The sequence below is a fragment of the Conger conger genome, chromosome 6 (genome assembly GCF_963514075.1).
Source record: "Conger conger chromosome 6, fConCon1.1, whole genome shotgun sequence".
Classification (NCBI taxonomy): domain Eukaryota; kingdom Metazoa; phylum Chordata; class Actinopteri; order Anguilliformes; family Congridae; genus Conger; species Conger conger.
Genome location: NC_083765.1, coordinates 28,327,740 through 28,352,647, shown reverse-complemented (window position 1 = coordinate 28,352,647; position 24,908 = coordinate 28,327,740). Strand labels below are relative to the sequence as shown.

Genomic DNA, 24,908 nt, shown 5'->3' with positions numbered 1-24,908 from the left:
AGCCTCTGATTGGATTAGAAAGGGAACCGCCTGCTGTTGTAGATGCTGTCATGAGATGCTATTGCTCTAAAACCGCGGAGGAACACTGGATGATTCTGAAAGAATAGGAAACCACAGTCCCCCCGCTGACGTCAAAGCTCTATGTCCTCCAGCGAAACTGTTGAGCAATCTGCTGAAGGCCTGTTACAGAAAACACTTCCTACTTTCTGCTCTTTGCTTTTGCTTGAATGACTGTTTCACGGCACCCCCCTTCATTATCCATATACCGTGTGCAGTGTGCCACTTTGAACATACTGCAGGAGCCTTTGGCATGTTTGCTGACATTTTTTTAATGGAAAAAAAAGTCAGGAAAACATGGGTGTGCAGACAAAACAGCAAAGAAATGGAAAAGGAAACTGCTGGGGGGGGGGGGGGATAGCATGTATTAAATCATGTATTAAATATGTGGAAATAGTTTCCAAGGAACAAAAAAAGGGGAAACCAAAAACCTAATCATAACATAGCAATCTTAAACAAAACCATGTAATGAATGGCACATGTTAAGCTTGGTTTATAGGGGTGGAAAGAAACAACAGCGAAATCATTTCCAGAAATGCCTTTTTTCTCCTTGCATTTCTGTAATCAAAAGTCATGGACAGAACCAATAGGGAATATTTTGAATGAATGGAAGGAAACTAGCAGAGACAGTCGAAACTGCAATGCCATTAAATAAAAAATGAAAACAAATGAGATGTCCTTAGTATGATGTTGGAAAGACAGCCGCTGTGTAAATTATACATGGAGGAATTCCACTGAGGAAGAATTACGTATAAATTGAAAAAAAAGAAAAAAAAGAAATTAAGATGTTCCCAGAGAAATAATCACATATGAACTATTACTGTACATTAGTTAGTATTCTCAAGTAAATATAAATAAATGTTAAGTAATCCTTGTTTCTGAATTGCAGGGGAAAAGCAAACTAAACAAAATGAAGAATGTCTGAACAGTGACTTATCCAGAGTGACGTATAACATGCAAAACCACAACCAGGGACATCCATCCATCCATCCATTATCTGAACCCGCTTATCCTGAACAGGGTCGCAGGGGGGCTGGAGCCTATCCCAGCATACATTGGGTGAAAGGCAGGAATACACCCTGGACGGGTCGCCAGTCCATCACAGGGCACACACACCATTCACTCACACACTCATACCTATGGGCAATTTAGACTCTCCAATCAGCCTAACATGCATGTCTTTGGACTGTGGGAGGAAACCGGAGTACCCGGAGGAAACCCACGCAGACACGGGGAGAACATGCAAACTCCGCACAGAGAGGCCCCGGCCGACGGGGATTCGAACCCAGGACCTCCTTGCTGTGAGGCGGCAGTGCTACCCACTGCACCATCCGTGCCGCCCAACCAGGGACAAGTGCGCAAAAATGTATTCAAATGACACTCCAAATATCCACGCATAAATATCGCAATTTATCCTGTGCTGTGTATTTGCCGAACTCAACAAGCAGCTTAACTCAAAGTGCTCCTTTTATCATGAACTTTCATACACAAAAACACATGTACATGCATACACACAACCATATACAATATACTTGTGTGCACATGAGTATGCATACACGTGAGTCTGTGCATGTGTGCGATTGTGAATGTGTGTATGCATGCATCTGTATGTATGCGTGGTGTGCGTGAGAGAGCACGTACAGAACATGTGGTTGTGCACAGACATGTGCATGCTTGTCACTTCAAAAGCATCTGAATATAAACAGTGTGTTTGTTTGTGTGTGTTTATGCGAGTGTATGTGTCTGTATATACATATGCACTCCCGTATGTGTGCACACATCATCCAGACATGCCTCATATGAGTGTGACAAGTCTGGAGAAGGAAGCAAAATATTTCCCGTGTTTCACTATCTGGAGATTTCTTTTTGAACAGAGATTTAAAATGTGACTTTCCTATTGGAAAAATTTGCTAAAACTTATTTGTAATCACTCTGGAGATGTTTCCCTGCCAAAGAGATTTGAATTTGCATATAAATGATCATTGAAGTCTCATTTCTCGATTGTGAATTCCATTTTGAGAGTCATATGGAGAACATTTGTGATAATGGACAGAGAGCTCCATGCATGTGACTGAATGGATACACTGCCCTCTCTTTCATGCTGTGTTTAAGAGGGCTTTAATATCCGCTTAATCATCAATGAGGCATACAGCAATAGAGGAAAACTAGAAAGATATTTTCCTTTTGACCTTTGACCTTACAAGTGCTAAAGGGTAATTAACAAGTTGTATTATTTCTAAACATGAAGTATGGAATAAGATGTCATACATAGACTATCTTTGCCGTAAATCTCCCCTTCAATGCATTAACATGAAAGATGACTTCAAACGCGAAGTTTCTCCTTCCAAGATTAGAACTATTGGTAATAGGTCAACATGCTTACAGAGCCATGCGCATTCAAACAAGTACACAGGAAAAAATGACATTTGCTTACAATGGTTTTGTTTAACCCGGAGGTACAAGTGTTGATTTGACTCAGTGATCTGCGAAAATGCTCTTCTTATGTCATTGCCGCGGCATGATGAGTCAATGTTTTTTTCTGTACGTCTCCATTTAAGAAGCATACAGTGCACTGAGTAGAAACACAGCTTTAGCCTTAAGATCAAGGGATAAATATGACCACTCGTGCCCATGTTGAGTATGCAGAAATGATTTACCCGGGATTTATGTAAAAATACAGCCAATTTACACTGTATGTCACAGTATGAATAAAAAAGACCAAGCATATCTTAATGAAAATACATCAAAGCCAGGAGCACACCTTGACTAAACAGGGTTATATGAGCTTACAAATAACCAGATATACAAGTGACAGTGGCAGTATATACAGTAACTCATTATACATACAGTGCAGTAAATATCCAGGAGTCTATGGGACATTGGATAACCAGTTGTATCTGTGATAATGAACGAGCTGACGTGATAGTATATAACCTATAGTGCTGTGTACTTACACCTGGACATTTATTGCAAATATTACAATAAAGTCACTCCGAGGTCTATGTGTACACAATGTAGCGCAGGGACAATCTGATGATGAATGTTCAGTGAATGAGGTTTATTGGGGCTCTATAAAACAACACACAGGCAATACTGATAAAACAGACATATTGTGCAAAACACAGTAACACAGAAATGCTATGATTCAGAAGAAGAAAAGAAATAAGATTGTGCCTCGATTGATAATATTCTCTTTATATTATATTCTAATCCTTTTATTTTTACTGGGTTCCTGTTCTAACGGCACATGATTAATAATTAATGTTATGTACCAAGGCTCATACACCAATCGCAGAATCTCAGCTGTGTTGTTTCAAGCACATTTCAAAAAGAAAATCAAGTCTCTGTATTGCATCAGTTTTGTTGGGCAAAATAAATCTTAATCTTAATCTCCTACTTCAAACCCAAAACATTGTATGCACGCAAGCTTGTTAGCATGCAATATTAATGCTGAGTGATGGGACAGATACAAACAAATGCCCTGACTGTGAAAAGCACTAGCTATGAAATCACACACATTCTCAACATAAAACCCCCAATCTCCCATGTGCACCATTTGCAGTACCGATAGTAATCACTAGGTGGGGGAATGGAGTCCCATTCAGAAGCATCGCTGCGCTTCTCACAAACATCACTGCACTGTAAAAATTGCCCCCCACTGACCCACGCGTGCTATTGCTAGGGGCAACACGGTTTTGTTCTTTGTCTGTGTCACATGTACATGATAACTAAGCTGAGCCTCTCTTAGCGTTTCAGCACTCAGTGCTGTAAAGGGCATAACCGAGAGTAATCATAACATGGATGACTAAAAACTACTTCTTGGAGCATCTATTCCTGGACTCTTTGATGGTGCTGAGTGCTTGACGTAGCATTGCTCATTTGGCTGCAACTCTGTATCGATATCTCTCTATCGCTCTCCTTCTCTCTTTCTCATCCATACAAAAAGCTTGCTTTTTCTGAACTCAATCTGAGGAGAGAATCAAGGCTTGTTCTAGATGCCTGTGGCATCTAGCCTTGCAAAAAGCCTATGGTTATTATTTTTATTTCTGCGAATTTGTATGGCTCTATTTGGCAAGAATGATTGCCAAAAATATTGAGGCATATAATGAACTACAGAAATAACAAGCAATTTCCTCAACTTGGAAAGCAAACTATGTCTGCTCTGCCTTCTTTCCCAAAAGATAACTTATTAGCTAAGCCTTATACTGAGAGCAACAGTCATTCTTTAAAGGTCAATTTTGAATCTGGCAGAAGCAGTCATGTTTCCTCCCCTTAATGTCTTTCCATTAAGCCCGTCATGGCATGGCCCAGAGGAATCTAGAGACAGGTAGGTATTTATTTGGACTTTTCATTCTAATATCCTCAACTAATGCAAGTTCATTCCTTTGCAACCTCATTAGTCATTATCAAATGGGTGAATATTTCACCCACATAGCACATGGCTCAGTTTCACCATCTTGCTTAATGAAACATCCCATGCTCTGTCCAACCTAAGCACTCCCTGACATGTAGATCTGCCTAAATGATCAGTATTAATCAGTTTATAGACAGTTTCAATGTTTTATCGCTTTTCAAATAAATGTGAAATGTGTAATACTGAGACCTCACTGTTCTCAGTCACATGCAAGTGTATGGATGTGCTATATTTTCACACTGACGTTTGTCCTCACATGACAACAGTCACAGGCACTTCCACGTGTTCATTTAATAGTTCAGATCATACCTTCCTCTTCTTCCGTCGATGTAATCTTAAGAGCTCCTTGTGTTGCCTGGAGACGAAGTTGACGGCAGCATACTCCAGCAGTGCAGAGAACACAAACAGCAAACACACAGCCATCCAGATATCAATGGCCTTCACATAGGAGACCTAAAGAAGGCCACAGAAATAAACACGTCAACCGCCCGGTCTCCAAACCGCCACTGGCTGCCCTCTGATATTTTCAACTGTTATCACAGAGGACAAGATAATTAAATGTACACTCACAAACCTGAATTACGAACTGTGGATAAAACGATGCAGCCCGTTAAAGCTTAGTGACCTCTTACATAACGGGCCGCACTATATATAGCCTTTCGTGCGCGCGGCAGTCAAGCGATACTCTGGGGTGACCGTCTCTGCGATTGTTCTTACACGCGGTTAGGCTCCGTGTGCGTCGCGTGCATGAATAAACCATGAGGGAGGAAGAGGAGCGCAGGATGTGACCCAGGTTCCCCCGCCCACCTTGGGGAGAGATGTCCTGGAACCCGAGCTCTGGGTGGTCATGGTGAGCACCGTGGTGATGCCCAGGGCCACGCGGGCAGGGGCGGCGTCCATGTTGATCCAGAAGGAGACCCAGGACAGGATGACGATGAGGAGGCTGGGGATGTACATCTGGATCAGGTAGTAGCCCATCTGCCTCTCCAGGTGGAAGCGCACCTCTATGCACGTGAACTTCCCTGGAATAAGAGGAGAGGAGGGTTAGGATTAGAATGGAGAAACGGACTCAGGTCTGAGAAACCTGGGAGATTAGCGGAGGCAAGCAGGCTCAGCTCGGTCAAGCCAGGGAAATGCGCTGAACGGTGTGACAGCAGGTGATCAGCATAGAAAGTATGGGGAAGCCAAGGTGAGACATTGTACATCTTCACCAAAGCAGGGCGCAGTCCATGTGAAATCAAGGTCTGACTGTGCACAACATGAAATAAAGATTATTAAAAAGCACTTCAGTGCTTTCTATGTATTACAGATGCAGTCAATATGTACTAAATAAACCTTTGCCTTAACTATTAATAAAATATAATACAATTCATATTGAATACACGTTGGGTCAGGTGGGCTGTCATCTATTTCCATTTCAATAGATGCTTCTGTTAGAAATGTCAGTCAAGCATCTCTGTTGAGCCCTGCTTCAGGTGAGTTAAACTGAAGACAGGCTGCTGAACAAAGGCCGTGCCTTATCTTAGAATCACCCAGGTAGTGATTATGGAGGTTTTCCTTTTAAATGTCTGTGGGCTACAATTTTCATTTCACATATTCATACAGGATGTTGCCATATGAAATATACTGAAATGAAATGCAGGGAAAAAGTGTAGTTCCCCAAAAAAAAGGCTTTCATATCAGGCATAAATATCCTGTGGCTTGTTTTCTCGTGAAGGCCTTCTGGGTCCGTGATGAACTCTGCACATGGTGTGGTGAAAATGAGGAAACCGGTATCGGAGAAGCACTGCAACAGTGTGCCTGATCTGGGTTCAATTGGCCACTTCTGCTTCCAAAAATAATTTTATACATTTCACATTTTAGAACGCCGGAGGGGTGAGCTTTATGTTTAAGGAAAACAAGCACTCTTAAAGAGCCTCATTCAGTGGGAAAGGCTGTGCATAAGCTTTCCCTCTCCTTCCCTCTCTCTCTCTCTCTTTCTCTCTCCCTCTCCATATATACCTAAATATTCTGTATATTCCTGCTGTCTATGTCTACCCATCTCACTTTCCCATGCTACCGTTGAGGGAAAATTCCCATTCTGAAAGCATTGCCTTGTGGGCTCGCTGGGCTGTTGCCTGGGCAGTGAGCTGATGGAATCTCCCTGCACCTGAGACGTGTTTTTGGAAGGATCCTTCATGGATCCTGACAGCGTCTCCCACCGGGCTAGCTCTAATTGTGACAGGCTGTCATTGGTAGCCCCAGGTGGACACCTGAGGAAAGATTCCATTGTGTTCCGGGCTTTTCCGGGATCGAGGTGATTTCTGAGACGTGGCGATGGAGAGGCTAGTGGGGAGCGATCCTCATTATTATTACTTTCTCCAGGAAATACAAACATCAATCTTCAGATGGCAGACATGCTAAATCCAATTACAGTTTCCTGCCTTACAAATGCCACAGTCCATTTATACAGCTGGTCATTTCCTGCAGGAGGTGTTGGAAAGCACCTGGCTCAAGGATTCACATTATAGAGTCACATGGGAATTAACCCCAAAGCCTCTCAATCCAGTTCTCTTGTCTAATGAGCCAGGTCTCACCAAAGTTCAGCCTATAGTGGAACTTGCACTAAGCTCTGGATACTTTTAACCCTTTACACTTGTATGAAATAAATGTGAAAGCAACAATTATTTGAGATGTCGATGACTCAACCACAAGGGGGCAGATACATGACTTCCTCGTCTGATGGAATTGACTGTTTGCCTTCATTAGTATTATCTATCTTGTAGTGTTTCCAGCAATAAGCTCAGCATTTATAACTGTTGCTGCTTCCCAGCTGTCGCTATGCCAACACAAAGTCCAAGCAGGCGGCGAAAGCTTAGAGCTTTCTTGCATAATGGTCGCTCACAGTAACCGTTATTCAGGAAAGGGAAAGAAAAGGAAATGTGTTTTAAATGACTGAATCAGAGGCATATGGGCTGGGAACAGACAGCAGCCAGGATGCACACACACACACACACACACTTACCCAGTCATCAAGCCTAAGGAGGAGAGCGTTTCCATTTCCACCTCACTGGAGATGGAGATTGGTCCAAAATGCTGTCCCCGCATTTTGGAGGAATTCAATGAAACATTTACAGGCCAATAATAATGACTGAAGCAGGGGGCCAGGGGCAGGTGGTGTGACCTCAGTGAGTGACATGGCACTCATAACCCGGTGTCTAATTTTTGATTATGTGGCATTTGACAGAATCCCACTACCAAGCTCTCCCAGTGTGCAGACCCTAGGCCCCGCTGTGTGATTGACAGGTCTCCTCAAGGCCTGAGGCATTCTGGGCTCAATGCACTGACACTAATGCATGCTCTCCATGTTGCAGTTCTCCACGCATCCTTAGCTGCCTACTCTGACCCCTCCACCTCTTCTTTCCATAGATGCGCAATTGATATTCCATGATGTGCGATGCAGTCTGTGCTTCTGTGTACAGTATTTTTTTCTCTCTCTGTCCGGCTGTTTCTACTGAAATAGCATGGGAAAAGTGTGATGGACACTGATATAGTTGACTTCACTGACTCAACAATGCAAGAACATTCCGTACAGGGCACGGTGATGTCATCTCCTCAGTCAGTACTGTTATATTCTCAGTCTTAGCCAGTGACCCAGAAGAGTGTGTCAGCCACTGACTTTCTGATTCAGCTGGGAAGATCAGTTATATGGAGCAAAAATGTACAAAGTTGCAATTACATAGCACTGTGTGGTAGTGTAGTAAAAGAAATGTTATTAATTTATCGAATGTGGCCAGCACAAATAGATGAGGAGCCTTCTTCATTTAAACTACCCACTTAAATTTTGGTCTCACTTTCAAGTGTCATGTTCATGCAACACTTAACCTGTCAGCACAGGTAAGGCAAGACTCATCAGTGTCAATTATCTTCTGGGCTAGCACATTACTGAAGCAAGAATAAGTTTAATCAAAAACACTGGCTTAAAATAGACTTCACACGGGGCCTGTGAGGTAAGCTGTCTGGCATGTAAACATGCCTGTTCATTGAAGTGACCTTTACTGCAGCAGCTGATCAACAACAGTTTTGGACAGTTTGTTAGTTATATCATGCAGACATCTACAGTAGATGAAAATAGAGAACAAGCCAACTAATCACATGGCTTTCCCAGCATGAAATAATTCATATTCTTAGATATATATTTATAGTTGTGTTTGATTAGCACTTTGTTGTACGTCGCTCTGGATAAGAGCGTCTGCTAAATAAAAAAACTTTTTAGAGTACATAACAATCTTTATATAACATTTCCGGATTTAGTAATATAGTTAATTTCAGTTGCTTCTGTTATACAGTAATTCAATGTGTCAGCTTTACTGTGTCAATAAATGCATTGACCCAGGAAATGAATATTTCTGTTTTAACTTAAGTTGTCTTAAGTCATATTTTAGCCACATACTGTATGCTGTAGGTAGGCATTAAATGATATGGTACTGTCAAGGGAGCCAGGGAATCCATGCAGACATTTTAAAGAATAAAATCAACAGTTTTGGCCTCCTATTCTAATTTAATCATTCATGTATTCATTGTGCACTTGTATTATGGGTTTTAACCTTAGCACATGCATATTAGGAGTTCAGATGAGAGCATGCTGAAAATGTATGAATTTATGAATTATATGAATTGCTTCATTTGATTTATCAAGGCTGGTTGCATTTTCAAGAAAGATAATTATGCATTTTTAACAGTCTGGGGGAAAGAAAGTCTTATCTCTGGATCAGGCATGACAGCATAGACCATGGCTGCTGTAACTGTTGCCAAGGAGACATCGTCTGCATCACAGAAACTGAAATTGAATTCAGAGTAGGCTAGGAGAAAGCTTCTCTTCAGAATGAAGTGGAACTCTCACATTTTTAAAATGTTGTGTCTGGTTCTGAAATCAACAGGCTACTGTTCATAAAAAAGACAAGCTTGTGAACATGCGAACAATATTTAAATAAATTGTGTTAATTTTCATGACTGCTTGTTGTAAATACCTCACTAAATGGGAACATCTTTTGCTCAGCAGTAATGGTGATATTAAGCTGCCTTAATAAATTCCCCCACAGGCTCATCATTGTAAGTAACAGAAGAATAGTATGCTGAGGGTGACCCTCCAGGACCATTGATTGCTGAAATCAATAGATCTTTTCCAAGCCACAATTGAGCACAGAGAGATAAAATTGATCCAATTAAAAGAGAAAAGGATTAATATTTTTGGCCACAAAAGGCTGGGCTGAAGCTCAGGAAAGGGAAAGGAACCAATCACTGCCTCTCCCTTTTTCTTACTCTTAATGTGATTGGCCAGTTCCATGGTGGCGGACATGGACGGGCCAGGAAGGCCTCAGGAGAACTAGCCTGCTTGTAGCCTGCCCTCCTTAACAGACACGTGTTTGGTCGTGCCTTGTCCTGTCCTTGATCTCAAGCATTCGTGCACCATGGACCGTAGTGAATCCATTACATGGAAAGGCATGGGGACACTCTGGCCGTGCATATCTCCCAGAACACAGGGCCATGCATGACTGCTCAGCTCTAAACCCTGCAGAAGATAGAACAGCGGCAGCTAAGTAATGCTTTTAAAAATATTATACGGGAAGAGAGAAGAGAAAGTAATCATCTATCTTTAGAAATCAGTTTGTTTCTGAGGGCAATTAAAGGCCCATGCAGCAATCTGACTACTGATCACAGTATCAGGATTTGTGTCCTCAGTAAACAAGCAGTTGCAATTTTACAGCTTTTTAAAAAGGGAGCAACCAGTAAAATCAACTGCAAGTTCAGCTAATGTGAGACATTTCAAGAACATTAAAATTACACCTTATAATGAGAATATTCCCCCAAACGGTTTTAGAATGCATGTGCCGACTTCCAAAGTTCTGTCAAAGCCAGAGAAGAAAGTTCCAGGCATGTCATGTGTAAGCCTACCAGAAACATGACCTAATAATGGTAATCATGAAATATATAATGGAGAATATGTGCCAAAAGATTTTGAGGATGTTCTGAATGTAATAGTGAAACTGGTATGAACTGTATTTACATTTCTCACTATCCGTGAATTTTGTGGGATCCAACTGTTCTTTTTTAAGATATTTTTTAGGCCTTTTTCAGCTTTATTGGACAGTATATAGAGACAGTAAGAATGGGGGCAAGAGAGAGGGAAAGACATGCGACAAATTGTCAGACGGTCGGATTCGAACTGTTGACGTCGCGGCTCGCAACAAGCATGCGGCCAGTGCTCTACAGGCTGCGCCACCGAGACACCCCAAGATCCAACTGTTCTTATTGCCAGCTGGGAATGCATGACAATCTGCACAATATTCCCATAGATGTGTTTTAGAGGTGCTGTCTTGAGATTAAAGCCAAGAATATGAATGATATATTGGAAGCATTGGAAGCAAGCGTGTCATCACTATTCACTGCATATTTAGCTCAGGCTTTTGACAAAGAGTCAAAGAGTCAAAACAGATCAGCACAGACACTCTACATTCCTTTTATAAGTCATGAGTGAAATATTTTAGTTGTTGTTGCTATCCATTTTCTTCCCCATTCACTGGAAATAAACTGAAAAGGTTAAAGCAAACTGTCATTCCTAAAACTGACATGCCCAAAGCAACCTTGTGAACTTCTAAAACACACCAGCACAAGAGGTATTGAATTAAATGAAGTCATGAGTTAAAAAAATTAATGTAGGCCATGCTATGAAATGTATTCTCCATTCACTAGAAACAACCCATTTTAAATTGCACTGCCAGTCCCTGGATCTAAATGGAAATATATGAAAATCCTGAATTTTTGGTTCCAAATATGAGGATCAGAGAAAGCCTGTGTCAGTAACTATGGTAACATAGCCCAACAAGCCCAACGTACCTTGCAGCATTTGGTGTGATTAAGGCAGACTCGACAGTCACTGTAGCAGGTGAACTTTATCTGATCATGCACTGTAATAACGTACATCATAGGAAAATGGTGAAAAGATCCAATGTTGCCAGTAAATAGGCCTACTGTACTACCAATGGAAAAAATGTATTAAATCCTGTTATTTGACCTGATTTAGCCAAACTATGAATGGCCCATTGAGATCTCTTTTTCAAGGGAATCTGAGAACTTCAAGCACTTGGTTGTCTGCTGTTAATTCATGTAATAAATTCACAAATATTTCAAATATTTTCTGTGACAAACTTCTAGACTTTTTGTTCAGTAGGCTACTCCATAGTATTCACCAGAAATGATCATTTCACATCCCTTAAAACATGTCTTTCCCCCCAGATGGTTGGTTGGTCGGACGCAGTTCTCAGGGTCTATGTATTTAAGCCCCCCCCCCAATATTCCAACTAAGATTATGCCACAACAATTTTCATTTTCCTTGGCTCCAATAACTCCTCATTGTTTATAATCACCAAATAAAGAGGTAAACTTGTATGTCTCTCCCTCTGAAATATCTCTCTGCTCTCTGTGGCAGCTTCGTAAGTTGCTCACGGTAGCTAGAAAATGCAGTTGGGCAGGGGAGGGGGGTATAATTCTCAACATCCCCCTATGGAAAATAGTTCCGCTGTCCATGTGCAAAACAATTATTTTCAACTACAAACTCAAAAGGGCTACCTTTTCTTTTGTTATTGTCAAAATTTTATTTTGTTGAAGATACATTTCCAGGATCTGCGGATACTCAGTGGTTAATCATTTTAATCATGACATATTCCTACTGTAGTCTGGAAGAGGTCCAATGAAGTCCACAGTATGACAGCTCATGAAAAATACAAAGCTTTTTTAAAAACCGCCAGCTCAAATCTCATTTACCACAATATGCAAAATGCAACTGAACACTCCACAATGAAAATGTGACCAAGATGTCAGTTGTTATATTGTAAATCCTACAAAAATGTAACCCTAGAACAACCATGGTTGCACTTCTGTGACCTTTAGTGTCTGCCAGTGATTCTGAAGCCCAGATAGCTCATAAACCACACAAACCTCAATCTCAATACTGTAGCGGTAGAGTGTGAGAGGCTCTCATATTTCTTTAGACATGTTGGTTACATTTCCATTTCCTGTTTCTAGACTGTAGGGATGTTCCCGCAAGTCTGTTTTTAATGAGCTGGTTTACTTAGATGAAACACTATTTGATGAACATTCGAACAAAAGCTGCATTGTATCTATCGAGACAATTTTTACTTTTGATGAGCAACACCATGTGTCAATATATTTCTCCATTTTTTTATTACCACAGCCACAGCCATGTTTTTAAACAGTCAGTGATGACACGTTTTTACAATACTCCCAGATCCGTATGCCTTACTCACAGTGAAAGAATCACGATTTTAACAAGGAAAGCTGATACGCTGCTCAAAAAAGCACTGAAGCTTTGAGACTGAAGTAGTGGGCTTATTTTTATCCTTTCAAATCAAAGGCACTGTAGCGTATGAAACAATGCAAAAGCAGCACGATTGCAATAAGGCCATATTCCCCCCTCCAGAGTAAGCTAACACAGAGGAATACTTTGATTAATGCACTTACAAATACATGCCCAGATACTAAGGTAATGTCTAATATAGTTCTTAAAGGGCTTCCTTTGTTGATAAAGGGTGAAAATGAGATTCTCTGAAAATAAAATAAAAATCATAAAGGCAATCAGATTCCACCTTAGGCTGGGGGATATGACTGCTGAAGGCATTGTGTCAGTACACCAGAGGATTCAAATGTATTTGTCCTTTAAAGTGGAAGAAGAAAATCTGTTGTCTACAGAGCTGGGGAGAGTGGGTGGGAGGGGGGGCAGGGTGCTTTCCTGACCTTCCCTTACATTTTATCTTGTGACTCTATCTAGTTATATCTATGACTAACAGCACAATTAGATGATACGGATAAAAGCCCTACACACCCCTTTCACATTCACACATCCAGTAAATGTGTACAAATCATTGAAATAGTGAAAGTGAACTACACATTATTACAAATGAATTCGAATCCCACAGTTAACTACCAGGCTCTCGAAAAGAACTTCTTTTTCAGGCCTGGGTTTTACCAAAGTAGTCCTTTCTTTCCCAGCTGTGTGGTGTCACTGAGTCAAAGCCCTGAAAGGTGACAGTGAGACTGGTGGTCCTCACCTGTGTTGTAATGTTTGGTGCAGTAGCGTAAATCCGACTCGTCCTTCAGGATGAACTGCGGGAGAGTGAGTCCTTCCGCAACCTGCACCGGGCCCTTCTTCTGCCACTCGAAGATCAAGTCGTTCATTGTGTACCCAACTGCGGAGAGAAACGGCCAGGCTTAAACCCACCGAGCGGACTGGGTGTCTCCGCTAAGGAGAACCACAGGGAGCAGAGCGTTGTCCTGCAGTGGCCTTGCTGAGTCTGCGGCAGATTCATTCCACCACCACTGGGTGGAGTCTCCATTCTCCCAGGGAAGGCCTCTAGTGGGGCAGAATGTCTGCCACCTGATTGAGCATGCCAGGCATGTGCACGCTTCTGAGAGATGATGAAAGGGCCTGGTGTGCAGCCACCAGGCCACCTGGAAAGCTACTGCTGACCTGTTTCCCCCTTGATGGTTGACCTGAGGTACTGTCGGTCTATTTCTATGAATTATCAAAATGTGAAACTTTAAAAACGCAGAACACAGAAAATATAATGAGAATTAATTAATCTTAAATTATAAATTAGACCAAATGTTTGTATTTAGAGATTGTTCTGTTGAAACAGTTTTACATGGGGAAATGATCTACCCAAATTTGTTACTAATGGGCCATGATTTGCCGCTGTGAACATGTGGCAAACCGCTCAAAACACTGAACTCCTGCCCAAATCCACAAGAAGTAGAGAAAGGGACATCTGTTTGAAAAAAGGTATGCAATAAAAATGTCTTAATAAAAGGCCTTGTGGCCATTTCCAAACTCAATTGTGTTGTTTAAAAGCCCACATTGTTCACATGTGTGCCTACCAGTTAATTCTTGTGAGTTTTCTTCCATCAATTTAAGTGGCAGAACATTAGTCTCTCTGGAATATTCCATTTGTACCGTGGTCCAGAATGGGAGCGCCAGAAAGCCTTGACAACAGTGGAGCATAATAAAATAATACGAGGCCCACAAATGAAGACAGATTATCTCTTGAAGCATTAAACAGCGCCGGCGAAATATCCCCCGGGCGGGAAAGGAGATGGTGTGTAAAAATGTTTAAATAAATTATGGCAGACATAATTAGAGGGAATTTCGGTTTCTTTTTATAGCTCCAGTGGCCATTTTGTACTAGAAGTAAGAGTGGGATGGGTGGGCAAGGGCAGAGGGTGCCACACTCCATTAATGTAACTGCTTGCACCAAATACTTAAACACAAGGTTTCCACGTTTAATTAAGATCCTCTCATTAGAATAGAATCTAAGCCATCCTGAATATTTATTTTTAGCTCATTTATTTTTAAAGTTAATAAATTGGCTTTTTTGGTACAATTTTTAAGATAAGAATACATTTGAGATTTTCCATTCTTTATATGGCAGCATTTGCATGGCTTATGTAAGTAAGCATATTTCATATATTATTAGAAATATCTGTCCCCCACCCCCTCTTACTTATTTGTTTATCAAATACAATTTTTTAAGGATTTTTTTTATTTTAATGAATTTTATTTGTATTTTTAAATTGTATCTTATTGGAGGCCAACCAGCTAAACAGCGTAGGCACACAGTGTGTTGCTATCTTTTCTTATTATTCATCATCACCATCTTTTCCAACTGGGAAATTCATTGTAAAATAGATGACCGTAAACACTGGGAAAAATTGCCTCTCTAATACACATATAATTCCCATAGGGAGAAAGTCTAGAGAGTAAACAGCATTCATTGAGATTAATTTGGGCTTCTTGGAATAGCGACTGAGCATGGATGTTGAATAAATTATTGTCATCTTCTAGCTTGAGGGCTGCGAAAGCAAATACAATTTTCTGATACACAAATCTTATATGGTAACTAAGAGACTCCTTTATTTATTTATTTGTTCAAAATACAGACATTAATATTTCAGCTTTGAGTGTGGGTCTTTCATGTATGCAGATACTGAGTTGCTGAATGTCTTTTAATCTCACTTTCTCTGTTTCTAACCTATAATTGTAGATAAAAGTACAGTCAAATTAATAGATACGTATGCTAGTAGCCTAAATGACAGCAAATGCTCTGGCAGTTCCCTTCTAATTAACTCACTTCTGTGGTTCAGCATACATCTGTGGTTAAGCTTTAAAGTTAGGCATTTAGACTGCCAACAGACTAGCACCATTTCACTGATAAAGACAGTGTGCTGAAATATTTGGATTGTTAACAGCTTTGGAAGTTTAAACAAAAAAACACACGTGAAATATTATGAATTTAAATACAAGTGGTTTTTTTAATCTTTGATCTCTTTATCTTCATCTTTAACAAAGATGTAGTTAACCAAAATGTTCAAATAGCACTTGGTGAATCCACTTTATACCTGAGGCAGTCTTTCAACTGAATGCCTGGACAACATGGCAACATAACAGCAGGTATGGTACCAGAAACGAACTTAGTCAACTCTGTGGCTAAAGAGTCAAGCTCAAAAGTTATTTTCTATGATGTAACAATGCCTCATTCACTTCGCAGTCTGAATGATAACTTAGGGTACAACATGTCTGTAGCTTTAGTGGTGATGAGCACAAATATACTTACAGCTCTCAAGCTGCATTATGCAGGTCTGCACATCCATTGGGAAATTCTTTAGATCCATAGGACAGGACAATGTCAATGTTAATCTGTAGGAAAAATAAATAATAAATAAATAAAAATAAATAAAAATAAATAAGAAAAAAAAAAGAAAAAGAAAAAAAAAACATATTTATCCTGTACAAAATAAGACCTGGCAGTGTTCAATAGCAGTGACAGTTTTATTGGCTTTTCTACCCTCTAGTGGCAAACTGTTGTTACTATTGTTCACCCACGGGAGCTGCTCACTCGATATGTAAAAGAGAGTGAGGCAGTGAGAGAGTGAACGACTGAGAAAGAGTGCTTCTCTGAGTGACAGAGTGAGTGATGGACAGAAAAAAACAGATGAGTGTGTATAGAGTAAATGGCTCAATAAATGACCAAGTGAGGGTGTAAATGATTAAGTGCATAAGTTCTGCATACGTTTACTGAAGTCACAGCTGAAAGTGACTGAAATTACCGTCAGATTCAAACCTAATACAAACACAATAAAACTAATTATTTCTGTTCCCATCCCACCTGAAGTTTTAATTCCTTAGTGGGCATAACCTAGCTAGCGCTGTAGGTCTATAGAGGATGGCAGCTGCACTTGCAGACCTATTTTAATTGCACATTACCCAGAGGCACTGCAGTACGTGTTTGTGTTAATCTTCTGTCATGTCACATCTCCAGAGTCCTCCATCAGCATCATTACAACCTCCATCATTTTAACTGTTCTAGTACTCAGGTCGGCCACACATGACAAACAGTATAGTCAAATACCCTTTGATCCATCCATAAATATGTTAGGTTTCACATCAGTCATATGTAAAAAGAAAGGATCTATTAGCATGTTCTCCATCCAATGGCCTCCCTTCATTTTTCTTTATTTTGCTGGTTTCAAATATGTATATTTAATAATGCATTTTCTGCATACTCTATGGAGCTTTTAATATTGATGCTGATGCCAGCTGTTCACTCAGTTGTGCTATGTGATTTACAAACTGCTAAAATTTCTCATTCTTGAAGGCTTCGGATTTTGACCTGATCATTTTCCTCAAGAGTACAATCCTATTAACTGGTTAAGAATGAGTTCTGAGGTCACCCAACAAGACCATGAGCAAAACTAGGCCACGCAGTGAACGTTATTTACATCAATGCTTGCCTTCATGTTTGTGTCATTTTTTTATACTACTTCCATGTTCTTGATTTTGTTTATTGGGGCCCTCACACACAATTATGTATTTTGTTTATTTAAAAATGAACCCTGGCACACGCACCTTATAGAGTAGAGGACATTGCCATTCTTGAATATTCTCAAGAGCTTGTTGTCTGTGGTGACTTCATGAAAATGGGCGCCCTTCTCATTGGCAAAGAACAAATCTGGTTTCCAGATTGAGTCCAACATAGAGGGATCCAGGTCCAGAGAGTCATCGGGGTACTCGCTGTAGGCCAGACGAGGGTCGTTCCACTGCTGCCGCAGAAATATATTCACTCTGTAGTCCTGCGCAGAAGGACACTTGGCTGAAACATCCTGCTTACACAGAGCTACACAGAAATCTAGTGTGGTTTGCTTTAAACAAAAATGCGAAGATTGTCAAGCACCTGTTTGCATCACCGAACATTGTCAAGTCATAGATTAATGCATACGGTGTAATGCATTAAACAATTCACGAGGGTCTTGAAAAGTCATCATAAAAAGCAATATGATGAGCTCAATTTTGTTCTCTAGCCTATTTACCTGAACAAACAAACCTTTTAAGTGCAATTGAATCACTTATCCAAGTAAATAGTGCTACAAAACGCCTCTTGTGGGCCATTTAATTTTCATGATGGATGCCAAGCCGTTATTTTGTATCATTTTATTTTAAAAGCTGAAATTTCCGTTCCCTAACCAATCAGTTTTTGTGATGTTTTGCATCAGTAATAGAGACCAGAAATTGTTCAAAACCTGAAACATGACATCACTAACTGAAAATAAATTATTTTCCAAAGGCATCCATACACCTTGTTCTTAAGGTAACCATATAAATTCCTCACTCCAAGTTAAGGTCAAAACCCATTACACTTTAAAGACTGAGTTTATTTGAATGGAATGTTATCCACTGCTGGTGCCCCCTAAGCGTTGAAATTCATATTTTCACTCAGCTCAGAATTGTGTTCCAGTGATTTCCACACCATCTTATGACAGCTGGCATGTTAAAGCCCATTTGCACCAGTGCACATAGGGATGGGGTCCCCTGCCTGACTTACGCATAATTAAATTAAGCACATGCATCTCCCGCAAGAGCTCTTAGGACTGTCAGAGTTACACACTTGGAAAAAAAACCTTTATTGCAAATGTCTGAAATATTGATGAAGAACAAAAAATGTCAACATGTCGGTCTCATTTGTCTTCACAGAGAACACACACACACACCCAAAAAAAGAGGACAGCTAACCCCAAAATGTATATTACTGTCATGTACCAGTCAACAGTTCCTGTGCGTAATCCCTCACTGAATGTTAAAGCCTGCACTCATGAATTTAAATAGCATATAGCAGCTGAACCACAAATACTATTATGCCCCTCCAGTCCATAAAGTAGCTTTCCATGTCTGTGTCACCCCTGAACATGAGGAGTGGGGGGGGGGGCTGCAGCTCTTTCAGCCCCATGCTTATTTAATCCGAGCTGGAAACCGAAGGTAATCAATGTGCAGGTCACAGAAAAAAAATATTCACATTTGTAATTGAAAATTAAAAGAATAACGTATGCCACAGCTTGAAGTGGAGAAAGTAATCCTAAGCCCAGAAACTCGGGTAGACAGATAAGAAGAGAACTAAATCTGGGCAACCATGTGATGGGGTAGGACACTGCTATCATGGACATGCTATCATGATTATTTGAACAGCCTCCGGCCTCTATTACTTCAAACCATATAAGTCCTGGTAACAGTCCACAGTCCCACTTCAAGCACTGGCCTAACAACCCACCCCCTGGGGACTTGATACTGTTCATAGCATTTGTTGAATTAAAGCAATTGTTTGCACAGTTACTGTAAGGCATCTAACCTGGTTTCTTGGTTGTGGGGTGATTTTATGATTAAAATTAATTATTTCCAGCCCTCATTCATTATTCATTGCCTTAGATTAACTCTGCTTTGGAGACACCCTGATCCAGTGCAAATTACAAGATTATGTGTTAGCAATGCATCAAGCTGGATGTCCAGTGCTCCAATTATTAGTATTATTATTATTATTATTATTATTATTATTATTGGTACTAGCCCTAGTAGTAGCAGTAGTAGTAGCCTAGTGGTAGTGGCTGTATTGTTATTTTATATTCTTATTGTATTTGATTATGTTTCTTGGTATGTAAGCCCACCGTTGTTCTTCCACGAGACTGCGTTTGTTTCCACAGATCTGCTCTGTTTTCCCAGCACAGTGAGAGCGCGCGTGCCAGATGGCCAGGCGTGCCTATGGGAAGCGCTACAGTAATCCAGCTCTGGCATATGGAGGGAGTCGGTCCACTGGAGAATCCCTCACACAACTGTTATGCTAGCGTACACTACTGTGTTACATAATACAGGGGTGCTGCAGATGTGTTAGAACCATGACCCTGTCCAGCATCCATCTTACACCCACTCCATGCCCATCTGCGAAAACTTCCCTTTCGTTTTGCAGCACAGATGAACAAAGGAAGTAATATGCAGTAGCAGGTGACAAAACTCATATTTCATCTGCAGCGTGCATACAATTTGACAACTGGAAGAGGATAACATGGTTGAGCCTTGCTTTGAATTAGTTTAGCCAGTTAGTATAATTTTCACTTGATGACAATGGCTGAGGAATGACGCAATAGATCTATTAAATCTATATATCTACTCCTGTGTGGTAGAAACAGGCCTTGAACAACATGTTTTACACATACCTATACTGTGCACTATGTCATTGTGGAAAAGCGTCTCTGAGGGATGTCAAATCAAAATCAATATTTGATTGAACCAGACATAATTCAGTTATTTTAGCCATAGCTGTGTACCACACATAGTGGCTCACAAGAACCAGTATTGGAGAAGTCTAGTAAATCATTGTGTGCTGCAGTAAGTACACTGTAGTATTTATAAAGTGTGTCCTGTCACCCTAATGTAGCAGCACCCATGTGTGTAATTATTGTTATTTGCCTCAGAAAGAAATTCATTCAGAGAAAATTGTATTGTCTCTTACGTGATTCTTAGTAGGGAGGCAGCTTTTTGCACAGCGTGAGGGGTCAAAACAAGTCCTAAAATCCGGGACAGGGAATCTGTCATGTGTCTCTGCCGAAGCTCACACCACTGGCATGCAGTGAGGGCTGAGGTTGAGCCCAGAAGCGTGACCGTGGTGGAGCGTGTGTGTACGCATGACAGGAACATGCTACATCCATGCCTCAGAGCTACAGGTCGCTGCCTCTGAATGCCCTTTGGATTCACCCTTTTCAGAAACCGTTTATTTTACACAGACTCAAAAAGCAGCTATTACGGCTTCATAGTTCACACGTATTTGCACAGGAGTGTATTTAAAGACGCGAGCCTTAGACGCATACGTACCATCGTTGTTTCTGCAATTGAACCGAAGCTGTTGATGAATATGTTACATGATACATTCACTGGAGGGCCTACAATGGAAAATAAATATTATTATTAGTAATAGAAGCACAATAAAACTGCCGTTTAGGCATAAATGTAGTGTGATTACTAAAAATACACCAAGATCCACAGGGAGTTTGTTTTTCTTTTTGGTCCTTTTGGCATTTTACAAACAACAGAAATAATTATGGGTAAAGTCTTCATCTAACCAAATGGAATAGTTCAGAAAAACAGGTTTTAAATTAGATCCTCTACCAGTCAATGTTTTTAGGTACTTATTTGATTTTCAAGTTGATAAAGGCAGCTTTCACATTGAGTTGTCAAAATGCAGTTAAATCTTTATATGCCAAATGAAAGAGACTCACCCCTACAGCAGTGTGAGAGAGGATAGGAGGGAAGGGTGCTGTGAAATAACGATATAATCATCGTGCCACCTTTATCTGACCAGATCACATGTAGTGGCCTACAGGAACATGTTTTTTTTTACTTTGGCCTGGATTCATTCATTCCATAATTCTTTTTTTTCTCTTTCCCAACAGCAGTTTGTTGAGCTAACGGCAATCTCTGTGTTTGCGAGAAAAATAAGGACAAGTTTGTGCATGGTCTCAAAAACACAAGAAGACGTGGTGCAGTTGGAAAGCTGGAATGTTGATTTAATCAATGTGACTCCCCAGGTGTGCTAACCACCCCCCCCCCCCTCCTTCTTTCTGCTTTCTGTATGGACGTGTGCATCTGCTGAACTTGTGGCGCTGCTTGATTGTTGGTTTGGGAAGCTGTCATCACTGTGTGACTTGGCCTGTCCAATAAATATGAAGTTTATCTGGAAGCATCACACATACCACCGCCTGTCGGTCAAACCGTTTCACACATGCGTACATCTGCATGCAACTGCCCTGCCGCCAGCTTAGCTTGTGGTCCGGGCAGAAGGTGTCGAAGGTGAGAGGGAGAGACGACAGCGAATGCACCTTTGAAATTGGGCCTGATTCTTGCATCGTAGCCCGAGGTCCGACCCATGAGCTTGTCCAGGAAGTCGGAGGGTGACATGGGCATGCTTCTCCCCCTAGGGCCCTCCGGCTCTTTGGATGCGACCAGGCTGAAAAGAAGGAGCAGGGAAAGCTGAGCTCTGCCCCTGCTGCCTGGCCTTTCATACAGGGCTGCCTGGTCATGCTGCAGCACACTCATACTTATCAGAGCTGTGGCCTGTACTGCTTTTACAGCTATGTGTGAAAAACAGAGGCAGGCAGAAAGAGAGAGAGAGAGACAGGGTCAAAACAGGATAAAGAAATAGGCAGGGTTAAAGAGAGAAAAAAGGAGTGAAACAGAAGTGAGGATAGAGGGAGAAGTAGAAAATGTAGGATGTAGAGTTTTGTTGGTAAACAACATGACACTAAATCCTTTGACAGTGGCATCAACCTTGTAAGAGGGGTGAGAATTAACTTGCATTACAAATACGGATTAATGCTTACATTAATCTGCCAGTTTGTCTACATTTCAGGATAATCAACACAATTGCAATCAATCCTAATTTTGTTATAACTGACAAGCTTGGTTAATTTTAAAGAAAAATCTGTCCTGAAAAACAACATATTAACTGTAGCTTTTGGATACTGGAGCGGAATCAAGTGTGACCTGTGTGTTTTAGAGCAAATGACAATGTGTTTCAGCTGGGTAAAAACATCATTCTCACCATATTGGGGACTTGTAAGACGAACCTCAGCACTGACACCTCTGAAGCCTTAATTCTACTGCAGTATAGTGTATTAATAGCAGGCAGATATCAGACATTAATACACATAAATTAATTTGTATTTCCTGTTGTGGACACAAGTCTCAATCCCAAGAACCATATATTCTACTACTTTGGAAGCTATATTATATGGACAATACAATAAAAATACTGTAAAATAATATTTTTGAAATTATTTTCATTTTTTGTCATCCAAGACACTTCAAACGTCGTGTCAAATGTCAAACAAACAATAACCTTTTTCTCTGCCAGGTCTCAGAAGGATAGGGCTGAGAAGTATCATCTATAAAAGTTGATACATGCTTATTTTTGTTTTAGACCCCATGAGTTCAATTCAACAGACAGAAAACAAAACTTACAATTTAACCATGCTTTCCCTCAATATCTCTCATTTCTCTCACTATTGTTCAGTGGCGGCAGCTATTTAGGATGGGCCCCAGTGCAAGATTTTTTTATGGGCCCTCCCTCTGACAAAAAAATGCCAACCAAGATGCAGCAGGCGCACACAAACGCATATAACCTACGCGCACACACACACACACACACACACACACACCACTATTAGACAGATATTTTAAAGACAATACTTTGGATTTAATTTGGCTCATGAGTAACTTTGGTTATTGGGGCACAGGCTACATTGTTTGCGATACTTTAGAACATTTGTATTAATCAAGTCAGAACCATGGACCAATTTGGATGGTTATAGAATCAAATCAGCAAGTTAACACATGAACTAACGATAGTTGGGATGTTTACATAACTAAAGCTTAGGTCAATGCTACTCGGTGTCAGTATCAGAGGAAAAGCACAACACACAATAAATTCACTGAGTGTATTGTTCACTGTGTTCTTATGTCTAATTCACTGAATGCATTTTTTACAATAAAATATCAATTAATATATGAAAATAATTTATTTTCTTAGCTTTTGTTTTATCTGTCTGTATTATTTGACAAATATTTATATTTATTGCAGGAACTTATTCTTATTATGGACGTACTCCTCCTGTTGATAAAACTATACGAACCTATATGGACGCTTCCTCTTCGTTAAGTGATAAAATGTATACCTTCTATGTCATAAGGTTTTTTAAAACAGCCCCCTGACTTAACATTGGTGGAAAGCTAAGTTTACAACAATTGAACGAACAAATCGAATTCACGGCAACTGCAGGGAGAATTAGCAGCTTCCTTGGCAAATTGGAATGCAACGCGAGTGAAGTATATTTACGAACTTATGACTAATGTTAAAGAATGATTACAAGATTGAGCAATGTAAGAATGAAGTTCTCACATTAACGTTACTTCATTGTGCAAAACAGGAATCTAGGGGGTGGAGATATAGGTTGAGACGTTTTGACATATAGACGGAATAGGTTAATAGACCTAATACAGCTCAGGTTTACCAGGATATAGCATGGCAAAGTCCAAATTGTTAGCAAACTTTCACTTTACAGCCAGTTGTAGCCGAATCTTCTCCTGAAAGTTCAGAGTACATCAGGCTAACGTTATAACTAGCTTCAGTTTAGGTAGTTTTGCTACCTTTTCCTCCTGGTCCTTTTTTCCCACTTTCTTTTCTGCCACCCACTTAAGGGCATTTTCACACTAAGCAGCTAAATGGCACTCAATATTTTATGTACTAGACTGGATAGCTAATATCAACACATTATCAAGACCGTTCACATTGGAAAACAAGCAAGCATATTACCCAGCAGCACTCTTGGAATATCAGAAAACAATAACACCAAATGAATTAGCCTGCCACTAGTTATTTTATTTTACCCCGTACCCCGTCCCTCGGCGGCCCGAATGAGAGCGACACGCCTTCTTCAAGCCGTCTCGTCTCGTGCCCGTTGCCGTGATTCCGAGGCGCCCGAGGTGCTTATTGTGCGGCGATCTAATAACCCTGCCTGCCTGTCTCTCCCTCCCTCCCTCCCTCTTATAGCCTTTTTTCTGTAAAATAGACACACGGTATACATTTAGCATGATCACATATTGTACGGAAAGGAAATAGCCATGTAATTGTAATAACCATGACCGAGACGAATTTGCTTATTTAAGGATATATAAACGGACACCAGGGTCTTTTTTACGCGTGTTCATGTTATTTTCCGGTGAGTTGAAATGCAAAAAAACCCCACTCTGATATAAGACTGATATAAGACACGGAGACACATGGGCCCTCCTAGACCAGGGGCCCAGCTGCTCCACCACCTATGTGACCGCCACAGTTTCTTGTGTTTAAAAGAAAGGAAAAGGTCAAAATGTTTATTTATTTATTTAACTTTCAAACATTATGCTGTATACATTATTCAATATTATCCAGTAGGATGGCATATGCTGTATTAAAGAAACTCAAGAAATTATACTTCCTCATGGATAATCCTTGTTCTGCATCTTATAGAA

At 40.5% G+C, this 24,908-nt stretch overlaps 1 protein-coding gene across 1 annotated transcript in view; it reads right to left on the bottom strand.

Annotated features, from left to right (window-relative positions):
• glra3 (glycine receptor, alpha 3) overlaps positions 1–24,908 on the bottom strand; it is a 47,203-nt gene that overhangs the window by 2,167 nt on the left and 20,128 nt on the right. The window contains exons 2-8 of the mRNA XM_061245192.1: positions 21,719–21,846; positions 20,715–20,782; positions 17,430–17,653; positions 16,138–16,220; positions 13,579–13,716; positions 5,279–5,493; positions 4,781–4,924 (exon numbers count right to left, since the gene is read on the bottom strand). Coding sequence (XP_061101176.1) covers positions 4,781–4,924; positions 5,279–5,493; positions 13,579–13,716; positions 16,138–16,220; positions 17,430–17,653; positions 20,715–20,782; positions 21,719–21,846 — 1,000 coding nt within the window. The remainder of the gene's footprint in view (positions 1–4,780; positions 4,925–5,278; positions 5,494–13,578; positions 13,717–16,137; positions 16,221–17,429; positions 17,654–20,714; positions 20,783–21,718; positions 21,847–24,908) is intronic.